General features: G+C 49.2%; 2 protein-coding genes across 9 annotated transcripts; one reads left to right on the top strand and one right to left on the bottom strand.

Moving 5' to 3' along the window:
* The first annotated feature begins 137 nt into the window (after positions 1–137).
* LOC120903166 (verprolin-like) lies at positions 138–17,163 on the top strand. Of its 8 annotated transcripts, none has more exons than XM_040312436.1 (11): positions 138–291; positions 2,418–3,115; positions 10,125–10,321; positions 10,421–10,610; positions 10,965–11,278; positions 11,352–11,413; positions 12,439–12,849; positions 13,158–13,288; positions 13,375–13,790; positions 14,460–14,962; positions 15,044–17,163. In XM_040312436.1, the coding sequence occupies exons 3-10, from the start codon at positions 10,136–10,138 to the stop codon at positions 14,904–14,906; spliced, it is 2,157 nt and encodes a 718-aa protein (XP_040168370.1). In that variant the 5' UTR covers positions 138–291; positions 2,418–3,115; positions 10,125–10,135; the 3' UTR covers positions 14,907–14,962; positions 15,044–17,163. The 8 variants fall into 8 exon arrangements, with proteins under 8 accessions (XP_040168370.1, XP_040168414.1, XP_040168354.1 ...); XM_040312420.1 differs by having other exon boundaries at positions 139–291; positions 14,460–14,966; XM_040312446.1 differs by having other exon boundaries at positions 139–321; positions 14,460–14,966.
* Positions 16,946–18,588, bottom strand: LOC120903232 (telomerase Cajal body protein 1 homolog). Its single transcript, XM_040312526.1, has one exon. It carries the CDS (start codon positions 18,504–18,506, stop codon positions 17,196–17,198), a length of 1,311 nt encoding a protein of 436 aa, XP_040168460.1. The 5' UTR covers positions 18,507–18,588; the 3' UTR covers positions 16,946–17,195.
* Positions 18,589–18,608: the final 20 nt, after the last annotated feature.

Below are 18,608 nucleotides of genomic sequence, written 5' to 3'. Positions count from 1 at the left end.
GTCTCGCTGTTGCGTGTACGTGCGCGCATGTATGGGTATGTTCGTGTGGGCATGTGCATGTGTGTGTGTGTTGCGATATGCCAAAAACAATAAGCGAGAGCGAGACACCCAGCGCACCAAGCGAAAGAGAGGCGGATGGGCCAGCTCGCATGGGAAGCAATCATACAACGAATGCGACCACCAACTTGTACGGCACGGGGGGTAAAAAATCTCCACACACAGCCTGCACAAGCGCTGGCCCCAGCAACTTTCTGTCGTCAACACCGTCAACATACGCCTCTGCATCGTGGGGTAAATAATTTCGCGAATTGCCTTGTGTTTGTGCGTACCAAAAAAAGGGTGACACGCGTGCAAGTGTGTGGCTGCCGTGAAAGGGTACGCGGAAACGGCAAATCCGTCTCGAAAGGGTGTCGTGTCGTTCGGGCGGACGGAAAATCTCTCCTCCCCACTCGTCTCAGGCCCGCACCTGTTCCGTCCGTGCACCGTAATTTGGGGTCCAGGCAGGCGCTGGCAGGCCCCAGAGGGGAGGTGGTGTCTACTGTGGTGCGTGTTGAATATGGCATGGCTCGAGCGAGATGAGTGAGGCCAGTAAAACCTAAAACCAAACAGAAACCACACTGCCTATCTCGTGGTTATGTGTGTGTGTGTATGTAGGTGCGTGCGCGTGTGTGTCTGGCTTCCTGTGTTCCCGAAACATTGTACCGTGTGGGGTGTGAGATTTTGTGCAGCGCGCTGTGACGTTGTGCGAAAGAGGCAGGCAAAGGAAGAAATGTGAGCAAAAAGAAAACATACGAATGTGTGCAAAAAAGGCGAAATATTTGGAGCACACACACACGCGCGCGCGAAACGACCCAACCGAAGTGTGTATGTGTGTGCGTTCAATTGGGGTGAAGGGGTGGGGGGAGGGGGGGTGAGAGGGTTGCAAATTTCGCGAGTGTACACTTTGTGCAACGAAAAAGCATCGAGATTTCTTGCCTTCCTTCGCTCTCCAACTGCACCAAACCCCCCGGGTCTGGTGACCTCGAAAGATGAAAACATTCCGTGCCTTTGCATAGGCTGGCCAAACTCAGTGCCAACCCACAAATAATCGCCTCGGTGTTCTCGCGTGTGCGTGTTGTAGGTGCTGTAGTGATCCAAGTATGCGTACTTGTGTGGTCACACGGTGGTCGTGTAAGCAAACATCATGCCTGGAAGGCTTAGGCAGGAGAGAAAAAAGTGTCCCATCCGACGTCATTTCTCCCATATGAAGTCGTGCCACTGATTGTGTGCCGATATGTCGGTGTGTGTGTGTGTGTCTCAGTAGTGTAACAACAATGACAACAATAACAATGGCAGCAGCAGCATCAGCAGCAGATTTCATCCGAGTAGAAAACGTCATCCGTCATGTCTCGCGGGCGCAGTGAAGACGGTGCGAAAGAGAGGCGAGAAGAGAAAAGAAATCATATGAAGCAAAACACGGGGGGGACAGCAAGCAAGCAAGCAAATGATAAAAAAAAATCGACACCACACGGCATATGCTGTCAAATCGTGTTAATTTCGAGCTAGAGAGAAAACACACTCCTCATTCATCCTGCTGCCCGAAGACAACCGTTTCCATTACGATAAGAAGGTGCCCGAAGGGGGGGGGGGGGTTTGTGGCTCAAAGAGGCTTGGGGCGTCCGTTTGTTGAGCCATTCCCCGCGCGCGGAAGGGAATTCCGGATGTGTGCTGTGGTGGTGTGCCGTAGGTGTGCTCCCTGTATCGCTTGTCATACGCCTTTCGACGGAACCGAATCATGAGTCACCCGTCGTCGTCGTCGTCGTGGTCGTCGTGTTTGCCATGCCAAATGGTTCTTTGTTTCACGTTGAGCGAAATATTGTCGGATGGATGAACAGAATCCAAGAAGTGTTGTGCATGGTTCTCGATGCGAAAAAGGACTTCTGATGCTATAAAGTTAAGTTCGCAGTAAAGGGAACTGATGGGGCGATGGGGCTGTGTGGGGAGGGATACATTTGCCCTGCCCTGTCCCTGTGCGCTGATAACGACAATTGAGCGACACACCACAGCCACACACACATAGATGGTCCATCGTGTGTGGTGGACGTATCGCTCCGGTGTAGGGGGGGGACCGTGATTTGCAACTGATAAGCAAAAAGTCACTTTACCCCTCGCTCTCCCCTTCCCCTTTGCTTGACGAGTCCAATCTTTTCCAAATTTTCCAGCGCTGTGGCGCTTTTTTTGGGCTCGTCCGGAACCTTCATAATTCCAACGGGATCAGGTTACGTAGTAGGCAATTGTTTCGTCGGAGAAAGGGTTTGTTGCCATTAGCAATCCATCATGGCGCGCACTAGTAGTTCGTCCTTTAGCGGAAGTTTGAAAAGCAGTACAAGTTTGCAGATTTTTATGTAAGATTTGCCGTGGTTCTTTATTTTTCACAGGTTCAATAATGTGTGCAAAAAGAAGTAAAATATGCTGATCGGTGTGTGTGTGTGAGTAAAGTGCGTTATCCATAGTGCTGATATGCGGTACGAGCGATAAGCGATCAAGAGTAACTCCGACGAGTAGCTTATCAAAAAGGGGGAGCTTGTTTAGTGGTCGACGTGTCTCGGTGTGTGTGTGTGTTAACGAGAGTGATCAGAAAATCCGTAACATGAATTGTGATTCTCTGCATCATCCCCGAGTTGGAAATAGTGCGTGTAACTAGAGGAATGCAACCGCTCGCAGCATCCGCCGAAAAGTGTTGTTTTCGGTACAGTCCGGTCTTCCAAGCTGCTTAAGCGTAGTGTGTGCTGTAGTGTGCAGTGATTGTTGTAGTAGTAATAGTAGTAGTAGTGCCAAGAGTACCAAGACCAGAGGCGCTAGCGAAAAGGATTCATCACTCGGTCCCGCCTGTCAACCGTTCTGTTGTGCGTCATTTGGCACGGCCCGGCCAGGTGGCAGGTAGCAGAAGAAGGTAGTAGCGATTTGTTGTCCGACACCGCAAAGCTGACGGCGCCGCGCAGCCGCTTCGTTGAGACCGTTCAAACCGAACCGGGACGGTTCGTGTTGCGGCGAGCGACGGAAACCACCACCAGCACGACGGCGGCAACCAGCGTGGTGCCTGCGGTGCCAGCGAGGAGCAAGGCCAAACCAGGCGGTGAGTAATACCCCTCCATCCCCGCAACCGGCACTGCCTGCTACCTACGAACGTTGCGCCCGGCGCCCACGGGCACCAACCCACCTAGCGGGTGTGTGTGTGCGTACGCGCATCCTCCAAGGCGTTTGCCATCGCGAGGCGACGATGACAACATGATGGTGTCGCGCGTAGTTGTCGTGGTCGCGCCCACATTGATCGAAGGCCACGCGCGCACGCTGCCCACTGTACGCACGGGTGGATTGCGGGATGCGCAGCATAAAGCAAATGATGACGAATGCTGGAGAGCGCAAAGTAGGCTTAGCTGTTGTACGCAATGTTCTACTAAAAGAGAGAAGGCAGTAAGCCACTTGTTTCCTGTAACTCACAGTGTGCTTAGATTAGGCGGGCGAATTTAAATTTGATCCTTCTCAAGGGGTTTCGATCTACAAGCAACACAATGGTGCTACATACAGAGAGAACGAGGAAAGCATCGTGCTAATGATGGAACGCCTAAGACAGCAGATTCATCAAAAGACACATCATGGAGATACCTTACGGAAGCTTTGTTGTGTTTACCCGATCCTCTACCGAGGCGCTCTCAAGCTCTTACAAAGCATTGGAGCATTGGAATAGGATTAGCGGTCACACGGCTGCTTATGCAGCGAAAATACAGCCTCATGTAGCGAAATTTGAAATGCAAATTTCCGCCCCATTTCATTGATCCTTCGGTTGAGGTTGAATCTTCCTAAATCGGGCTCGCTTTTGTTTTTAAAGAGCTTTCTCCTATCCTTTATGGCGCTCGTGTGCTAAACAGCCGATCCGGACTTCGTATCTGGACTAGTTGCATCTGCCGGCTACATGTTTTGTACATTAGGGAAAATAGAGCGCTATCCTACGGTTAGATATATTGGTACTTCATTATTGATAAGCATCATGTGCCTTTCCCGCCAAAAACCAATTCCCCTAAGTTTAGGTTCAGAACGCTGGTATTTGTATCGATTTTTTTTGTTATGTTTTTTAATTGAAAACCTCTGGGCATTGCCAGAAAACAGGTCGCCACTGTGAATGAATTCAACGCCGATTAGTCACACTCGTGTATGAGGACATCTTTACACACTTGTGTTGGTGGAAGGTAATAATGATCCGCTGGTATCCCCCTGAGAAGGGCACACCCATATGCGCATTGACTCATGCGCCTGGAAGGGATGGGGGGTGGGACTGGTGGTGGACCATTATCACTACGCAACCCCGCCACGCAATCGTCCGCTTCCGGTTGCGCATGCTGTGCTGTGTCGCGCCATTTCAGTAGTAGTCGTCGCGCCGAGCAATGATAAAGCCACCAGCAACGATTATTGATCAACCAAAGGAGAGGAACATTTGGGGGGGTGGCCAAGCCAGGGGTTTGGTGTGGGGTGTAATAATTTTATTGTTTTTATTTCTCGCCTTTGCATGCACATATCTCATGTGTGTGTTACCGCGTGTGTGTGGTGCTGCCCCCTGCTCACCTTAACTGTCGCCACGTTTCGTCGGATTAGGGTGACATTACAACTTTGGACGTAGTTTTAGTGTGATTGGCAGGGGAAAAGTCGTAAACCAACTTCTAGCAAAGAAAAGGTGTCCGTATTTTAATGTCTCTTTGGGGTGGTTAGTAACATGTTTTGATTCCTAACCAAACCCGGGAAATGATGACGTACGCCACTGTTGGAATCCTTATATCGAATGTGTACCGTTGTCCCTCAAAAAACCGATGCAATGCAACCAGCGTACAGTGTGTTTCTGTAGTGACTCCAGCACTGCCAGCGCTTGTTAGTTATGCGAAGTTAAGGTCGAGTGGTGGGGCGTAAGGTACGGTTAATATTTCAAATTTGCAACACTAATGAGTTGATGTTACTCATCACACCCGCCACCGACAACTCCGGGCATTAGAGATATGGTCGAGGTTGCACCACATACCCCCCGCCCTTGACGGTATATACAACCTTCGAATTCTCCCATAACCTGTGGCAGCAATCATTTTTTAGATACTGTTCAGGGTTTGCCCATACTACAGGTGTGTTTGTGTGTGTGTGCCAATGCTTCTTGTTAACAGCTGCTGGTTGTTACACGCACCTTTACAGCACAGGCCAATCGATGCGCCAATGCGGGTAGGGAGGGGGTGGGGGGTGGATTGGATCGGGTTTTTTGTTGTTGTTGTTGTTGCGTACACGTTTGCAACCTAAGCCCCCCCAAAATCGTCCGGCTCGATAAGGATTAACTGCATTTGGAACGTATAGGGGAAGGTAGGTAAAGACGGACACATGAAGGAAAAATGTAAAAACCATGGAAATGTGCAGAACTTATTATGTGATCAACAAATGTGTTGCAATTTTTAAGATTCTATGCTTTTGTAATCAATTAAAAACGTAGCTTTTAAGAGCAGTTTTGAAATTTTTGGATAAGACGAACACCTGATATAGGAAAGATGGATGCTATGAAGGGTAAGACGGACACCTGTAGAAAACGATGAAAATTGAACCCCTTCAGCGCATTTTTTCCACTAAGTTTAAGTTCAACTTTATGATCTTTGAAATTCCATTAGAATCGGTTATCCATGTTACTGAAGGATGTCATATCAGTCATTGCTGAAGGAATTCATAGGCTCTTTTTGTTGTTGTTGCGTGTAAATTACCTTAGTAAAGGTATTTGATGCCATCTGTTCATCGCCAATCGATAAGTAAAAAGAAAAAAAATATCAAAAAATGTTGGAATTCATCTTTCCCAACGACCGAGTGTCCGTCATTTCCACTTTGGTGTCAGAATTCTTAACCATCAGCAAACGGAAGAAGTTTTTTTATTACTGCTTTCATATTTCACCTATTTCGGGTTTTAGCTTAATAATCTCGACAGCTAATTCATTTAATAAAACTGTCGAGAATGTAAACAATGCCAATTACAAAGCTGAAGACCCGTAGTAGTCAAATTTAGTGATGGGAAAAATGATGTTTTTGTCGGAATCGATTCCGGCTAATTTCGAAGTTTTCTAGAATCGGTTGAAATTGGTTCCGAAATCGACTCCGAAATCGGCTCCAGAATCGAGTCTGGAATCGATTCCAGTACCGGAATCGGCTCCGGAATTGATTCCGAACACGGAATCGGAATCGGGTTGGTTTGATTCCAAGCTGCATGAGTAAGCAAGAATAAATACATTTATCATGTATTTATGCGAAGTGTCCATCTGTGGCCGTAGTGTCCGTCTTTACCTGGCTTCCCCTACACCTACACGCACAGTGCAGACTGTACGTAATTATCGCCAACGGTTTGCCAACGCTCGTTTTTTACCCTTCTTTAACGGTGTGGTACCGGCGACGATAACATGGTGCTGGTACGCGATTAATGTCTGGCCATTTCTGTTGCTTCTATTTGTTAGCTCTACACTACATTACTGATAAGATAAACAAAACGGTCCTGTAAGTGTGATATGGGAACGGTTTTTGCGCTAGTCACACGCAGGTAAAGGAAGTTTTCGCTCGAAACTGTTCTTATAATGTTACTGATGCTTTTTCTACTACTGTGTTACGAGTAGAAATAGTAAATGTACAGAATGTAACCGTGACCAAAGTTCGGTCTACTGTCAACAGCTGATGTATTTAAGCAGAGATTGAAGTCGATCGCAATTACTTCTTTGTTTGATTGAATGAATCCATCCCCAAGTCATTGGCTCCAAAAGACCGCTCTAAAAAGGTGTGTGCACGGTCAGAGAAAGTATTATCTGGGTTTGGAAATCTTATCTCGCACTCTCAAGGTGCGCTCTCGGCCCTGGTAGGACGTACTCCAAGATAAGCGATCGTCGCATCCCCCCTCCCCGCAGCACTCACAGGATATAGTTGTTTGCTCAATTGGGAAACTTGTCCTTCACTCGGCGCATATATCTCTTTCGCTCCCTTACGCCTTCTGGTCATTTACGGTGCCGCAGCAAGTGTCACCACCGCCGGGAAGGCGGGGGAGGGGGGAGCATTTCGATTTCTTTTCAATCGGCTTTGATATGACGCGCGCGCCGCGCCACCCGCCATGTGATCGCCACTAGGGGGTGGGGTGGGGTCAAGTACGCACGATCGATCGAGAAGCGAAAACCACCGCGTTTGGTCACCGTTTTGGAAGCACCACTTTCTTCACATGGGATTGACGATGGTCCGATGGTCCGTGCGAAGGGGGGTCCGATGGCCCCACGGCATCGTCTTGCCTCTGTACTCTGTGCCGCCGTTTTCGATGGCGCTAAGTGTCAATCAACCAATTGTTGGGTGTTTATCAGCGAGTGAACACTTTTATTGGTACAGTATTAACTCAACTGTAAAATGCGTTATAAACTGGCAATAAATTGAGCAAGACAGAGGCGATAGAAGGAAGAATAGAAAAAAACACATGTCTGTGTTAATAGTTTTGAAGTTTTTGTAGTTTAAGTTATTTATTGGAGAATCTCCACGACTTCGAGTATGATCGAATCTGTTTTAAAGGGGTGTGGATGTAGTCTTCCACTGCTAGAGACTGCTCCGCTCTTTGAGTCGCCTAACATTTACTTTCCTTTGGAATTGTGATTCCTGTAGATGATTCTTCTGGAAGCTTGTATCTTAAAATGTATCAAGGACTAGCTTGAAACGACGGTCTCATGATACAGTCATTTACTCGTACGACTTACCAACATGCCCGTGATGAGTTCAAACCCTGAATGATGGATACGTTGCCAACAGTAGGACTGACTGTCCTGCTATATGGGGTGTCAATAATAGTGGTGGGTAGTGGTGGGAGCTTGGAATCGGACCTACCCGATTCTGATTGCGTGTTCGGAATCAATTCCGGAGCCGATTCCGCTGCTAGAATCGATTCCAATTCCGTAGTCGATTTTGATTCCGGAGCTGATTCTGATTCCGGAACCGATTCCGAATCCGGAGCCGATTCCGGAACCAATTCTGGAACCAATTCTGGAGCCGATGACGGAACCAATTCCGGAGCCGATTCCGGAATCGATTCCGGAAACTGATTTCGGAACTACTATCCGGAATCGATTCCAGAAAACTTCAGAGCTAGCCGGAATCGATTCCGACGAATTCTTCATTTTTACCATCACTAATTTGAATGCTTTTGATCGACCGCAGGCTTTAGTAAAAAATACCATTGTGACCGCCTAAATGCCTTCAGTTTCTTTTCAAAATCAAAGAAACAGCTGAACAACATCTTCTGCTTGTACGAAGTTCTGCCTTAACCGTTTAATGGATTTTTTATTTCATTTTACACTATGATTAATTGTCTACACAAAGTTTCGAGGAAATAAATGGCCTCCCAATACTTGGCGTGGTGCGCACCCCCCGATTCCAGTATGTATACACATGCAATAGATTACACGAACTCCGCTCATTGCCGCTAGCAGTATCGTTACACTCGATTGGCGAAAACTGCATTTGAATCATTTCCGTCACGCCGTCGGGGTCGGGTCCGTTCCAGTGCCGGGTGAATAATGCTTTGGCCTGTTTTGCTCAGAACCCGGGTGCGGGTGAGGAGGCTGTCGCTGTCCCTCGTCATCATCGCGGCCAATCGCTGCTCGTCGCGCCGACCGAAGGGCCGAATGTGTGTCACATGTTTATTTTGCATTTTGCCGATTGCCGACATCCGGAATTCCTCCGATTACACACCGCCAGGCAGCAAAACAACCCGGCGCGCGGCTGATGCTGCTTCTGCTGGTGATGATGATGTAGCATAGAATGAGCGATCACACAACAACAACAACAACAAGTGGCTGGAGTATGTGTTGGGGTGTGCGGTAGGCGCATTCATTCGAATATGGGATTCGGATCATTGTGGCAATATGTATGCTGTTGGAATCTCGCTTGATTGTCAAATGTCGAAAAGGGAAATGAACTGTCCAAAAACTGGTGGGTCGTAAAAAAGAGGCAAAGAATTGCTGCCCATATAAACGTGGCCCGTGAGTAAACAACGTTTGAAGAATGGGGACGATGGTCGTTTGATTTGCATTTGCAGTTGTAATTTTGGTATGGTGGTGGTGTGCAATCGGAAACGATTCTTCTTTGTCGTCCAATAATTTTTCTCAAGTAGGCTGTAGGAGTTTTTTTCTCTCTTTTCCTGGTGATAAATAGGACCCGATGAGCGAAGGCATCCCATTTTGTCGGAGTACGAACGCGTGCGTGTGCCGTGTTTTACTTCATACTCCATCCCCCCGATTCTTTTCAGATCTGTCACGTTTTTGGCCGTCGCTTTAATAAGATCGTGACCCCGTCGATCGATCGGCCGTACAAAGTGTGTGTGTAATTTGGTTGGACAGATCCCAATAATCTTTTGGCAAGCTTCTATGCACCTCGCACAGCCCCTCCCTGGCTGCTGTCTTTTGCGTACCCGTACCGACAGTTTAACTGTACAGCCCATATTTCGCACTTATGCAATTCCGGCACGAAGGAAGTTTTCCGCAAACGCGCGCCGCATTGCTGCGATACACGCGATACCGTTGAAGCGCTTGCCGCGTGGACTGACTAAAAATGGGGCCCCCAGCATTGGCCCGCAAAACGTGCTCGTCGCCTTTCTTGGTCCGCTGCGGTCGCCTTTATTGCTTCGCTAACTTTGCTCTTGCTTTTCTTTGTTGGCGAGGATATTTGATAAAGCGCAGCGTCTCACAATCTAATCTCCTGTACCCGGGTGTGTGTGAGTGTGTGCGCTACACTTTTACCGATACATGCACACAAAACAGCCACCATGAGCTCACGGCACCGGAATGACTGAAAGGCTGCCGGCTTTCGATCGTAACTTTCGAAGAGTAATTTTCACCGCGTGGCCGGCCACCACCCCAAAACGGAAAACTGTACGTGTTTTTCGGCTAGATGAAAAGGACTGAATTGAAAAGGTGGCCACAATCCTGACAAGTCGCAGATCTGAACCCACAACATGATTTAACAGTCATCGCCTACTTTGCTTCCTCTCAAAGCGCAATCTACGATTTATGTCTAATCGTTCCGTTTTTCTTTTTTTCTTCTTTTTTTCCTCCCGCCAGCTTCCTGAAAAATGCCTCCGCCGCCGCCGCCTGGACCGCCACCACCTCCAGGGCCGCCGCCCCCGCCGGCCCTGAAGCTCGGTGGCGGTGCACCGTCGGCAGACGGGCGGAACGCTCTGCTCCTTTCCATCCAGAAGGGTGCGAAGCTCAAAAAGACGGTTACGGTCGACAAGAGCGCACCGGCCATTCAGGGCAAGGTAAGCCATGCCAGCTGCTGCTGCTGTTGCTATAGAAGCTACTCCTCTTCCTTCCCGCTGTTACAGTGTTGCTTACCTTGGTTTTGCTGTTGTTTTCAGGTTACTTCCGATGGAGGAGCGACGCGGGCAAACAATCGGGCACCTGGCCGGCCAACCGGCGACGATGGTGCACCGGCGGCAGCAGGGCCGACAATCGGCGGCGGACAGCCGAAGCTGGGCGGCCTGTTCGAGGGGCTGTCATCGATGCCGAAATTGAAACCGGTCGGCAGCAGAACGGGAGCTGGCACAGGTAAAGAAGCGGGTTGGGAACTCCCGGGCGTATGCAGGATCTGTGTGGCAGTTGAGGGAAGAAGATCTGCTGCTCCGGTGGTGGTGGTGGTGGTGGTAATATGAGTCGCCCGACCGCGAGATTATGTGGACTGGTTCGGGGATTTTGTGAAGGTCGGCGTGACGTTTGTGTTAGGAGCACCTCGTCCGTGTGCCTTCCCAGTGCGCTCTCCAGTGGAAAGGGTTGATGTAATATAGTTCAAGATCATCGTACCTTTTGTTGTGCTTTGGGTGGAAGCTGATATTCTACACCGAAACACACGTACCGCAACGATTAACGTATATCGCTCACGTTGGTGTTACGCTTCTCCCGCAGGAAACGCACCTTCGGCAGTATCTGGGTATCAGCAGAACAAAACGCCCTCCCCGGACGCCTCGAAAGGGTCGCCGATTAACAATGGGCGGCTGGGGAATGGTGGCGGTTCCGCCGCCGCCCCGCTAGACTTCTCCGACGAGCTCGCGCAAAAGTTAACGCTCAAAAAACAGAAACAGCAGGGGAGCATCAGCAGCAGCAGCAGCAGTAGTGGTAGCGTACCTCCCGCCATGAACCCTCCCCCAACCGTGCCGAACGAAGCGAACCTGCGACTGAACCGAGGACCACCACCGCAACCCCCAACATCGATCCAACGGGTAAGACAAAAAGGCTCTGGGCTGCATCGTACAGTGCAATGCAACGATATGACCTTTTTTTCCCTCTTTCCAGCCATCCGGAGACAATTCGGCGTCAAAGACCGCACCGGCACCGCCCTCCTCCAGTCAGAAAAGGTGCGTATTTCCGTGACGGTGACGGTGGTGATACTCAATCGGGCGCCCAATCCCGCTCCCCGGTGCCACACTCTCCACACACACACACATGTGTTTCAGTTGTGTTTGCGATTTTTATGTTAAAAGTATCTTATGTTCAATTGCCGCTTCCTTTATCGCGCGCAGAATGAGTTGAAATAGTATGTGATTTCGTTGTTGGTGTTCGTTCTTGATTGAGGCGAGGTAGGTGCGCATATTTGCGCCTCCTCGACCGAAAGGCAACGACAGAGAGAGAAGTGAGTTTATTTTTAATTCGCATTGGAAACTTCGCACTCTTTATTCCCGGTGAGCCGATCGGTTCGCCGTAGCGCAAATAAGACAGGAATGGTGGCGTTTATGTTTACATGAGCTATTTTTACCGCATCCACGCGTTTGCGGTGGACTCTGCGCGCTGAACGTTTATGTGCTCTACATGGTAATACTATTTTCCGATGCAGAATTCCACGATAGTGCGTTGTTCAAATTTTCTGTTCTTTTTTTTTGGCAAATTGGCGGAAAATGCTGTACAATCTCTGATGTTCTGTATTGATTTGCTACGTTTTAGATTTTATGATTTTATTTAGTTTATTTGCTTGTTTAGCTTAATTGGTTTCTAAAGCTTGTGCTTTCGTGTGCGTGTGTGCTGCTTTGTACAGATTTCAGTTGATTGGCTAAAGTGATCTTGCCCGGATTTAGAGTTTTACTGTAAAGTATCATAATTTTGAAACCACCGCAATGGTTTTGTATTTATTTTTGTTTGCTAATATCCTGCGTTTTTATATCCCCTATCTCATTCCCTTTTCATTCTTTTGCGTTGTTTCCTGACAACTACAAACAAACAAAAACATCACCATCATCATCCTGCTGTATTGCATATCCCGTGTATCATAATGTGTTCATATACCGTATGCCCTCCCGTTCCTGTTCCCTTTTGAATGCTTTTGGGGGATCGGATCGGTCACCACACGGCTGTTGTGCATCATCGTGCCAACCGTTCCGGTAAGTAGCCAAGCACCTGCAACACCCAACCACCTGAAGCTGGCCGGATCGAAACCATCGTCAGCCACGAACGGACCAATGTCCGCTATCCACAGCAGTGCTGCTGCCGCTGCCGCCTCTACTAGTCCCACCATCAATGCAACCGGCGGCAGCGCTCCGATCCCGAACCGATCTGCCCTGTTTGGCGGTACCACGTCGACGACGGTCCCAACGACGGCTAACAGCAGCAGCAGCGCCATGGGTAATGGTAGCGTGCCGATGGTGGCCGCAGTTCCGGTAGCATCGAAACCGGTACCCAATTATGGCAAACCAAATCTAGCACCGAAGCCCCCGGGCATGCAGCTGGGTGGGACGGCCGCAGACGGTGGCAGCGGGACACGACCAACCGTGAGTCGGCATCAGAGCATGCGAAGTCCAAGGTAGGGGCACCGAAAGGAGATCTTTGCTATGATTGATTTGATTAGGCGATTGCGAAGAGACGTAATAGCACAACCCTGTCTCCTACTGTACAGTAGTTGAAGTAAATTTATCACTTTTTGTTTTGTTTGGTGGTGTGAGTAAACGAGTTAGTTTAGCGTGTTCTATTTGTTGCATTGGATTGCGGGTTAGCTTCAATAAAATAAGATAAAATAAAGATGAACCCCTGGGCTCATTGTGAAACGTAATGCGCGCTATGAAAAGTAAAGCTTTGCCCGTTGCATTAATCGAACGGATGGTTTTGTTTTAGGTCGCCACCGGTTTCGCAAACCGCACCAGCGTTCCCTGCCAATCACTTCGGTACGATGCGTGGACCACCCTCGTCAGCGGCCATGTTCCAATCGTCGGAATCGATTGTACGACCTGTGCGGGAAGTAACGGGTATGTGGCCCTACCGTCCCGCCACTATACAAGGGGCGATTAGATCGTGTGCTTAATCTATATAACGAATACGATTGCTTCCGCAGGTCGACCATCCGCACCACCGCCAAAGCCTCCCACGATGAAACCACCGCCACCGCCACCGGTGCGGAGCGTCAGCAATACGAACCTAACGCACCTGCCTCCCTCGCTCAGTCTGGCACCGTCGTCGCAGGACAACACCGGCGGCACCAGCTCACCGGCAACCGAACCGACCACCTTCGGCTCGGTCAACAACGTGTCCTCGCTTACGCTGGCGGACGAGCTGCGAGCGAAGGTGTCGAACGTGAACCTGTCGGTCGCGGGCTCGTCGGCCAACTCCATTTCGACCGGCAACTTGAGCGTGCTCGGTGGTGGAAGCACGCTGACGAAAGGTGGCAGCTTGAAAACGACTGCCGCCCCGCCGCTACCACCGCATCGGACCAGCCCCGCACCACCTCCACCAGTTCCGGCGTCGACGCTGGTGAGTGTTGGTGGATTGTTTATTTCCTTTTCATCAATACAGTGCTTAACAATAAGTCATGTTTTGCCAGTTGTAAGGAGGGATTTGTATGCATTTCCTTTCATCTTTGTATTCTCATTCTTTGCATTCTTTGTATTGTTCTATTACAGGGATTTGCAAGGGTTCTTATACTTGTGGGATACTTTCATGACACTTTCTTACACGAAATGAACTTAATGTGATTGGAATTGGACTCTTTTTGTAAGAAAAAAATCCAATAGGAATTTCCAATGAGTCCGTCCAAAAGGGGTACCAAAGAGTCCAATTCCCATGTTAAGTTCATTGCCCATATGAATGAGTTAAAAAAGTATCCCACAGCTATGAGAACCCCTGAAAAACTGTTGATACTTTCACCTAAGGCAAATATTGTTGGACATAAAATACCATGTCTAGATGTTTTAAACGAACAAAAAGACCGCATGGTGTATGCAGTTGTGAAGCTTAAGGCCCGCTTCTACCTTTTGTACATAAGCGATAAGATAAGCATGGTGAAGAGTGTGACCATGGTGGACCACATTTCGCACCGACATCTAAATTAAATGTGCTAGTCAGTCTCGTACGTAGTACCTACTGTATCTAACAACAACTGTACGTGTGTGTGTGTGTTTTTTTTTCGCCGTCCATTTGTAGAACTCGGGTGAAGCGCCCGTACCACCACAACGCATTTCGTCGATCCGCAATTCGGCCGGTAGCGGCGGCAGCTTACCAGAGGTACCCACTGTCGGCAGCGTCACCAGCAGCAGCAGCAGTCACAATCAGAGTCATCATAGTCAAAACAGCACCGTCATTATCACGAGCACCTCCACATCAGCTGCTGGTGGTGGCGGCAGTTTGCACCGGAAGGACACATCGCTAACGTCGGTCAGCAGCAGTTCGTCGGCGGCGGCGACCAGCAGTAAGATGCCCCTGCCAGAGATCGACCTGGAGGCGAAGTACGCGTTCTACTTCCACAAGGTGACCGAGTTTCCGCAGCCGATACCGTTCCTGAATGTGCCCAAAATCTATCAAAGCGAACTGCGGCAGCAGCAGCAGCAGCAGCAAGGTGCCGCACAACCGCAACCGCCCCATCGGCAGTAAAATTCGCCCTCCGGTCACTGAGGGAAACGATCCAACCTAAAAGCGGTATGATGGATGTAGGTGCGTGAGTGTTTGTGTTTTTACTGCTTTTTTTTCCCTTACGTCTTTTACTAAAACTGTCACGATATTATTTGCAGAACGCTTGCCTGATGCTACCAAACAGCGTAGAACTGCATATCCGGTTGCAAAAACAGTATTTACGCGCAGACGAACGTCACGATGCACATTAGCATTCAGATGCACCCGTAACACACACACACGCATGTGGCTGTTGAACATCAATGCGAAGAAGAGAAACAAATCGACACGTGATTATTAAGCTCAATTATTACGTTTGTAGTAGTACATTGCCGATTGATCGATCGAGCACCTGAAGCGCGCGGACGGGTGAAACAGGTAAAAGTGATTTAAATATGCATTATGCACACGGACACACATACACACAACACATAAAACACACACATAGGAACCACCCTTTTACACTTAGGAGCGTTACACAGGCGATATATTACCCGGAATGGCGGAAAGAACTAAAATCGACACAAAAATTCCTGGACAAAAGGATACATATATGAGCGGCAAAGAAAAGCATCAAATCATATCAAAGGATAAGCAAAACAGTAGCAGAAAAACAAACGTTTAAACGCAGTAATTAAATGTATCTAACTAAAAGGCAACACAGTATCGCTACTAAAATCTACTTAACATAAATAGCAAACCTAAATTTACTTCGAACGCAGTAAAACAAAAAGGGTGAACGATTCACTGAAAGCGTCGTACGTTATCGTAATTGGCATTTGGAGGGAAAGAAAGAAAAAAAAAGGAAAGGAGAGGAAATCATATTTATCGCACGCAATGAACTGTAATGGAGCCAGCAAGTAGAAACGTATAAAATGTACATAGTGATACAATCGGAAGTTGTTGATTTTTAGTTGAAGATTCGTTTCAAAATTTAGCAGGATTAATCTGTATTAATCGTACATACACACACACTAGGGTTAGGGGAAAGAAAGAGTAGATCGTAGAGTATAGCTACACACTGTTATTAAAAAAAAAGGTTCGATAGCTGAGCGTTTTCAGACCGTTTTCACACCCTTTTCCATCCCATTTTTCGAAACCAACAACACACCCATGTTTACCTCTTCTAATGTGTAGGAAAAAAAACCCACCACGGGGCGGGCGATGTTTCCGTGTTGTGCGAGCCATCGAGCCGTTTCGAGATTGCTGCAGCTCGTATTATTCTCGCACGGAAGCGCACTGCATTTCGATTGGGAGGAGAAGGTGGACGTATTTAGTCATTTTATCGGATTGTATTTTTGTTATCGGATCAAACTATCGTATAATGGCATCAGTGTCAAAGGCGTGATATGCAACGGGCGCGTCGAAACATTGCCGCATAGAATTGTTTTCATTGTAGGATCTAAATCATACCCCCCCTCGTAACCATTAATAAGCAATGTTCGATAGAAAAGGCGATCTACTGCGCGTGCGTGTTATACGGTGCAAAGAGAGTGTAGATCCGTTATGTTGTAGCATCCTTCTAACAAAAGCAATCGACGCGGGTGTGGTCAACACTCGGTGCCCTGGCATTAGTAGCGTAAGAACAAACGGGGCGAAAGGGGGGACGAACAGTTTGTGAAGGTAATAGACAATTTAATCATTTGGGGAACAATCATTGCAAAAACAAAAGGACAAATAAGACAGAACAGTGAGTTAGCGCGCATCCGGGAAAGGGAAACCGTTCAAAATCAGTGTTGTATCAGTGTGTATAAAGAGTTGCGCAGTAACTGCGCACAAGAAGCGAGCCACGCGAGCTCTAGATGGAGGCATACTCGGGTGCGTTACCTATTTGCGGCAAGCGTGACAGAACAGAAGGCCATGAAACATGGACCATCGGTGATCGGTGATTGGTGCGCAGCGGCAAGGCTTTACGCACCAACGTTGCGCATTGGCGGGACCCATCCACAGGAGGCAAAGGAAACGTGCAGGTGGACAGTAAGGCACACACACAGACACATAAAACCCACAGACGAGAGATATGTATTCGTGCTCGGGCGTTTCTTTATTAATCCCAATTTGTTATTTCCATTTGTTGTAAATATGAATTAATATCAGAACAATATTTAATCGTAAAATGGTTCATAGATACCGACGAGAGAGCCGTTGAGAGCGGAAGGGGGTATAGGGACGGGAGACCGAAGTCAGTGCAAACGCGAAACGACTGCAAACAATAACAGATGAAAAATTAAACATCGTATCCAGTGTATTGGGAGCACATTTCCATTGCGTTTATTCCTCCGAAAACACACCCTTGCCGATCCACCACAGTGTGAGAGAGTTTTCCACCTTGGCTGGTTCCTTGGCCGCCGGTTCACCTGCGCTTGGTTCGCCGTCCTCAGCGTCCAGGTTCGCCGCGGAATGTGGAAAATGGTACTGCCCACTCGCTGTTGCCATAATGGGTCCGTGCGGATGAAACGAAACACCGTTCAGGCAGTCCCAGTGCAGCGGGAACAGCAACTCCTTCGGCCGGCCCGCTTCGTCCGTCTCGTGCAGGTTCCACGCGTGAAGAATGCCTCGAGTATCGCCACTGATCAGCCACCGTCCACCAGGGGAAAAGGCCAGGTGTATGCGCTGATTGGTGCCACAGGTTCGGACCAGCGTTTGGACCGGTTGCGTCAGCTTCCGCACATCCCAGAACAGCACTTTCGGATCCTTGCGTGCGCCGGTAACGAACCACTCCTCCGTGTCGGGCGCAAAGCCTATCCACGTGACACCCGCCGTGTGGCTGTTCTCGGGGGCATAGTTCCCGACCGGCAAACATTCGCCGGACCGCATATCCAGCGCGGAGATGCTACGGTTCCACGAGCCGAACAGGATCGTGTCCGGCATGGACGATGCGATCGCCATACAGGAGGCGGTGGATTTCGTGCGCCACGAGCCCGTCTCCCGCCCCGGTACGTTAATGTCGAAGCACTTGATCGATTTCTTGTATCCGCCGTAGATTGTGGCCCCATCGGCCGGTGCGAAGGCGAGGCTGAGGGCTGCCTCCACCTCGTCGAACTGGTCGTAGCCCTTGTACGAACAGCGCAGGCCGCCCGTAAATGCGTCCCACAGCTGTATGGGTTCGTGCTGGCGGGACGCGATCCAGCAGCACGTTTCCGGCCGCCCACTGTTCATACCCGGATACCAGGCGTAATCGTACACGAGGCCGCCCTCCTTCACGTGCACGGCCGAGGTCAGCAGATCGACGGGACGCTCCTCGGGCACACTTTCCTTACCGTACAGATCGGTCGGCAGTTCGACGATGTGCATTCCATCGTTGTTGACCGCGGTCAGGACGCACGTGCCGTCCGGCGACCAGCGGCAGCCTTGCAGATAGTTCTGTCGCACCGGGCGATCCCACGAGCAGCGGGCCACCTCTATGCAGGCAGCGTCTTTGAAGAAATTTGCTTCCGCCACTGGACTGCACTCAGCATCCGCATCCGTTTCCTCGGTCTGCATGGGCAAATCTTGCTCGGGGGTATTTGGCGCATCCTGTTCTTCTTCCGCAATATCTTGCCCATTAGCACCGGGATGTTGATCCGTTTCGTCTTGGCTCATTTTTTGAAATGTAAACAAACGCTGCTCGGCGGTGCTAAAAATTACCTGCAGCTGTCAATTGCGCCGGTAGCGGCAGGTCGTCTGGCAACACTGGCAGGGAAA

Source organism: Anopheles arabiensis, chromosome 2, assembly GCF_016920715.1.
Source record: "Anopheles arabiensis isolate DONGOLA chromosome 2, AaraD3, whole genome shotgun sequence".
Classification (NCBI taxonomy): domain Eukaryota; kingdom Metazoa; phylum Arthropoda; class Insecta; order Diptera; family Culicidae; genus Anopheles; species Anopheles arabiensis.
This window is presented reverse-complemented; position numbering and strand designations above follow the sequence as displayed.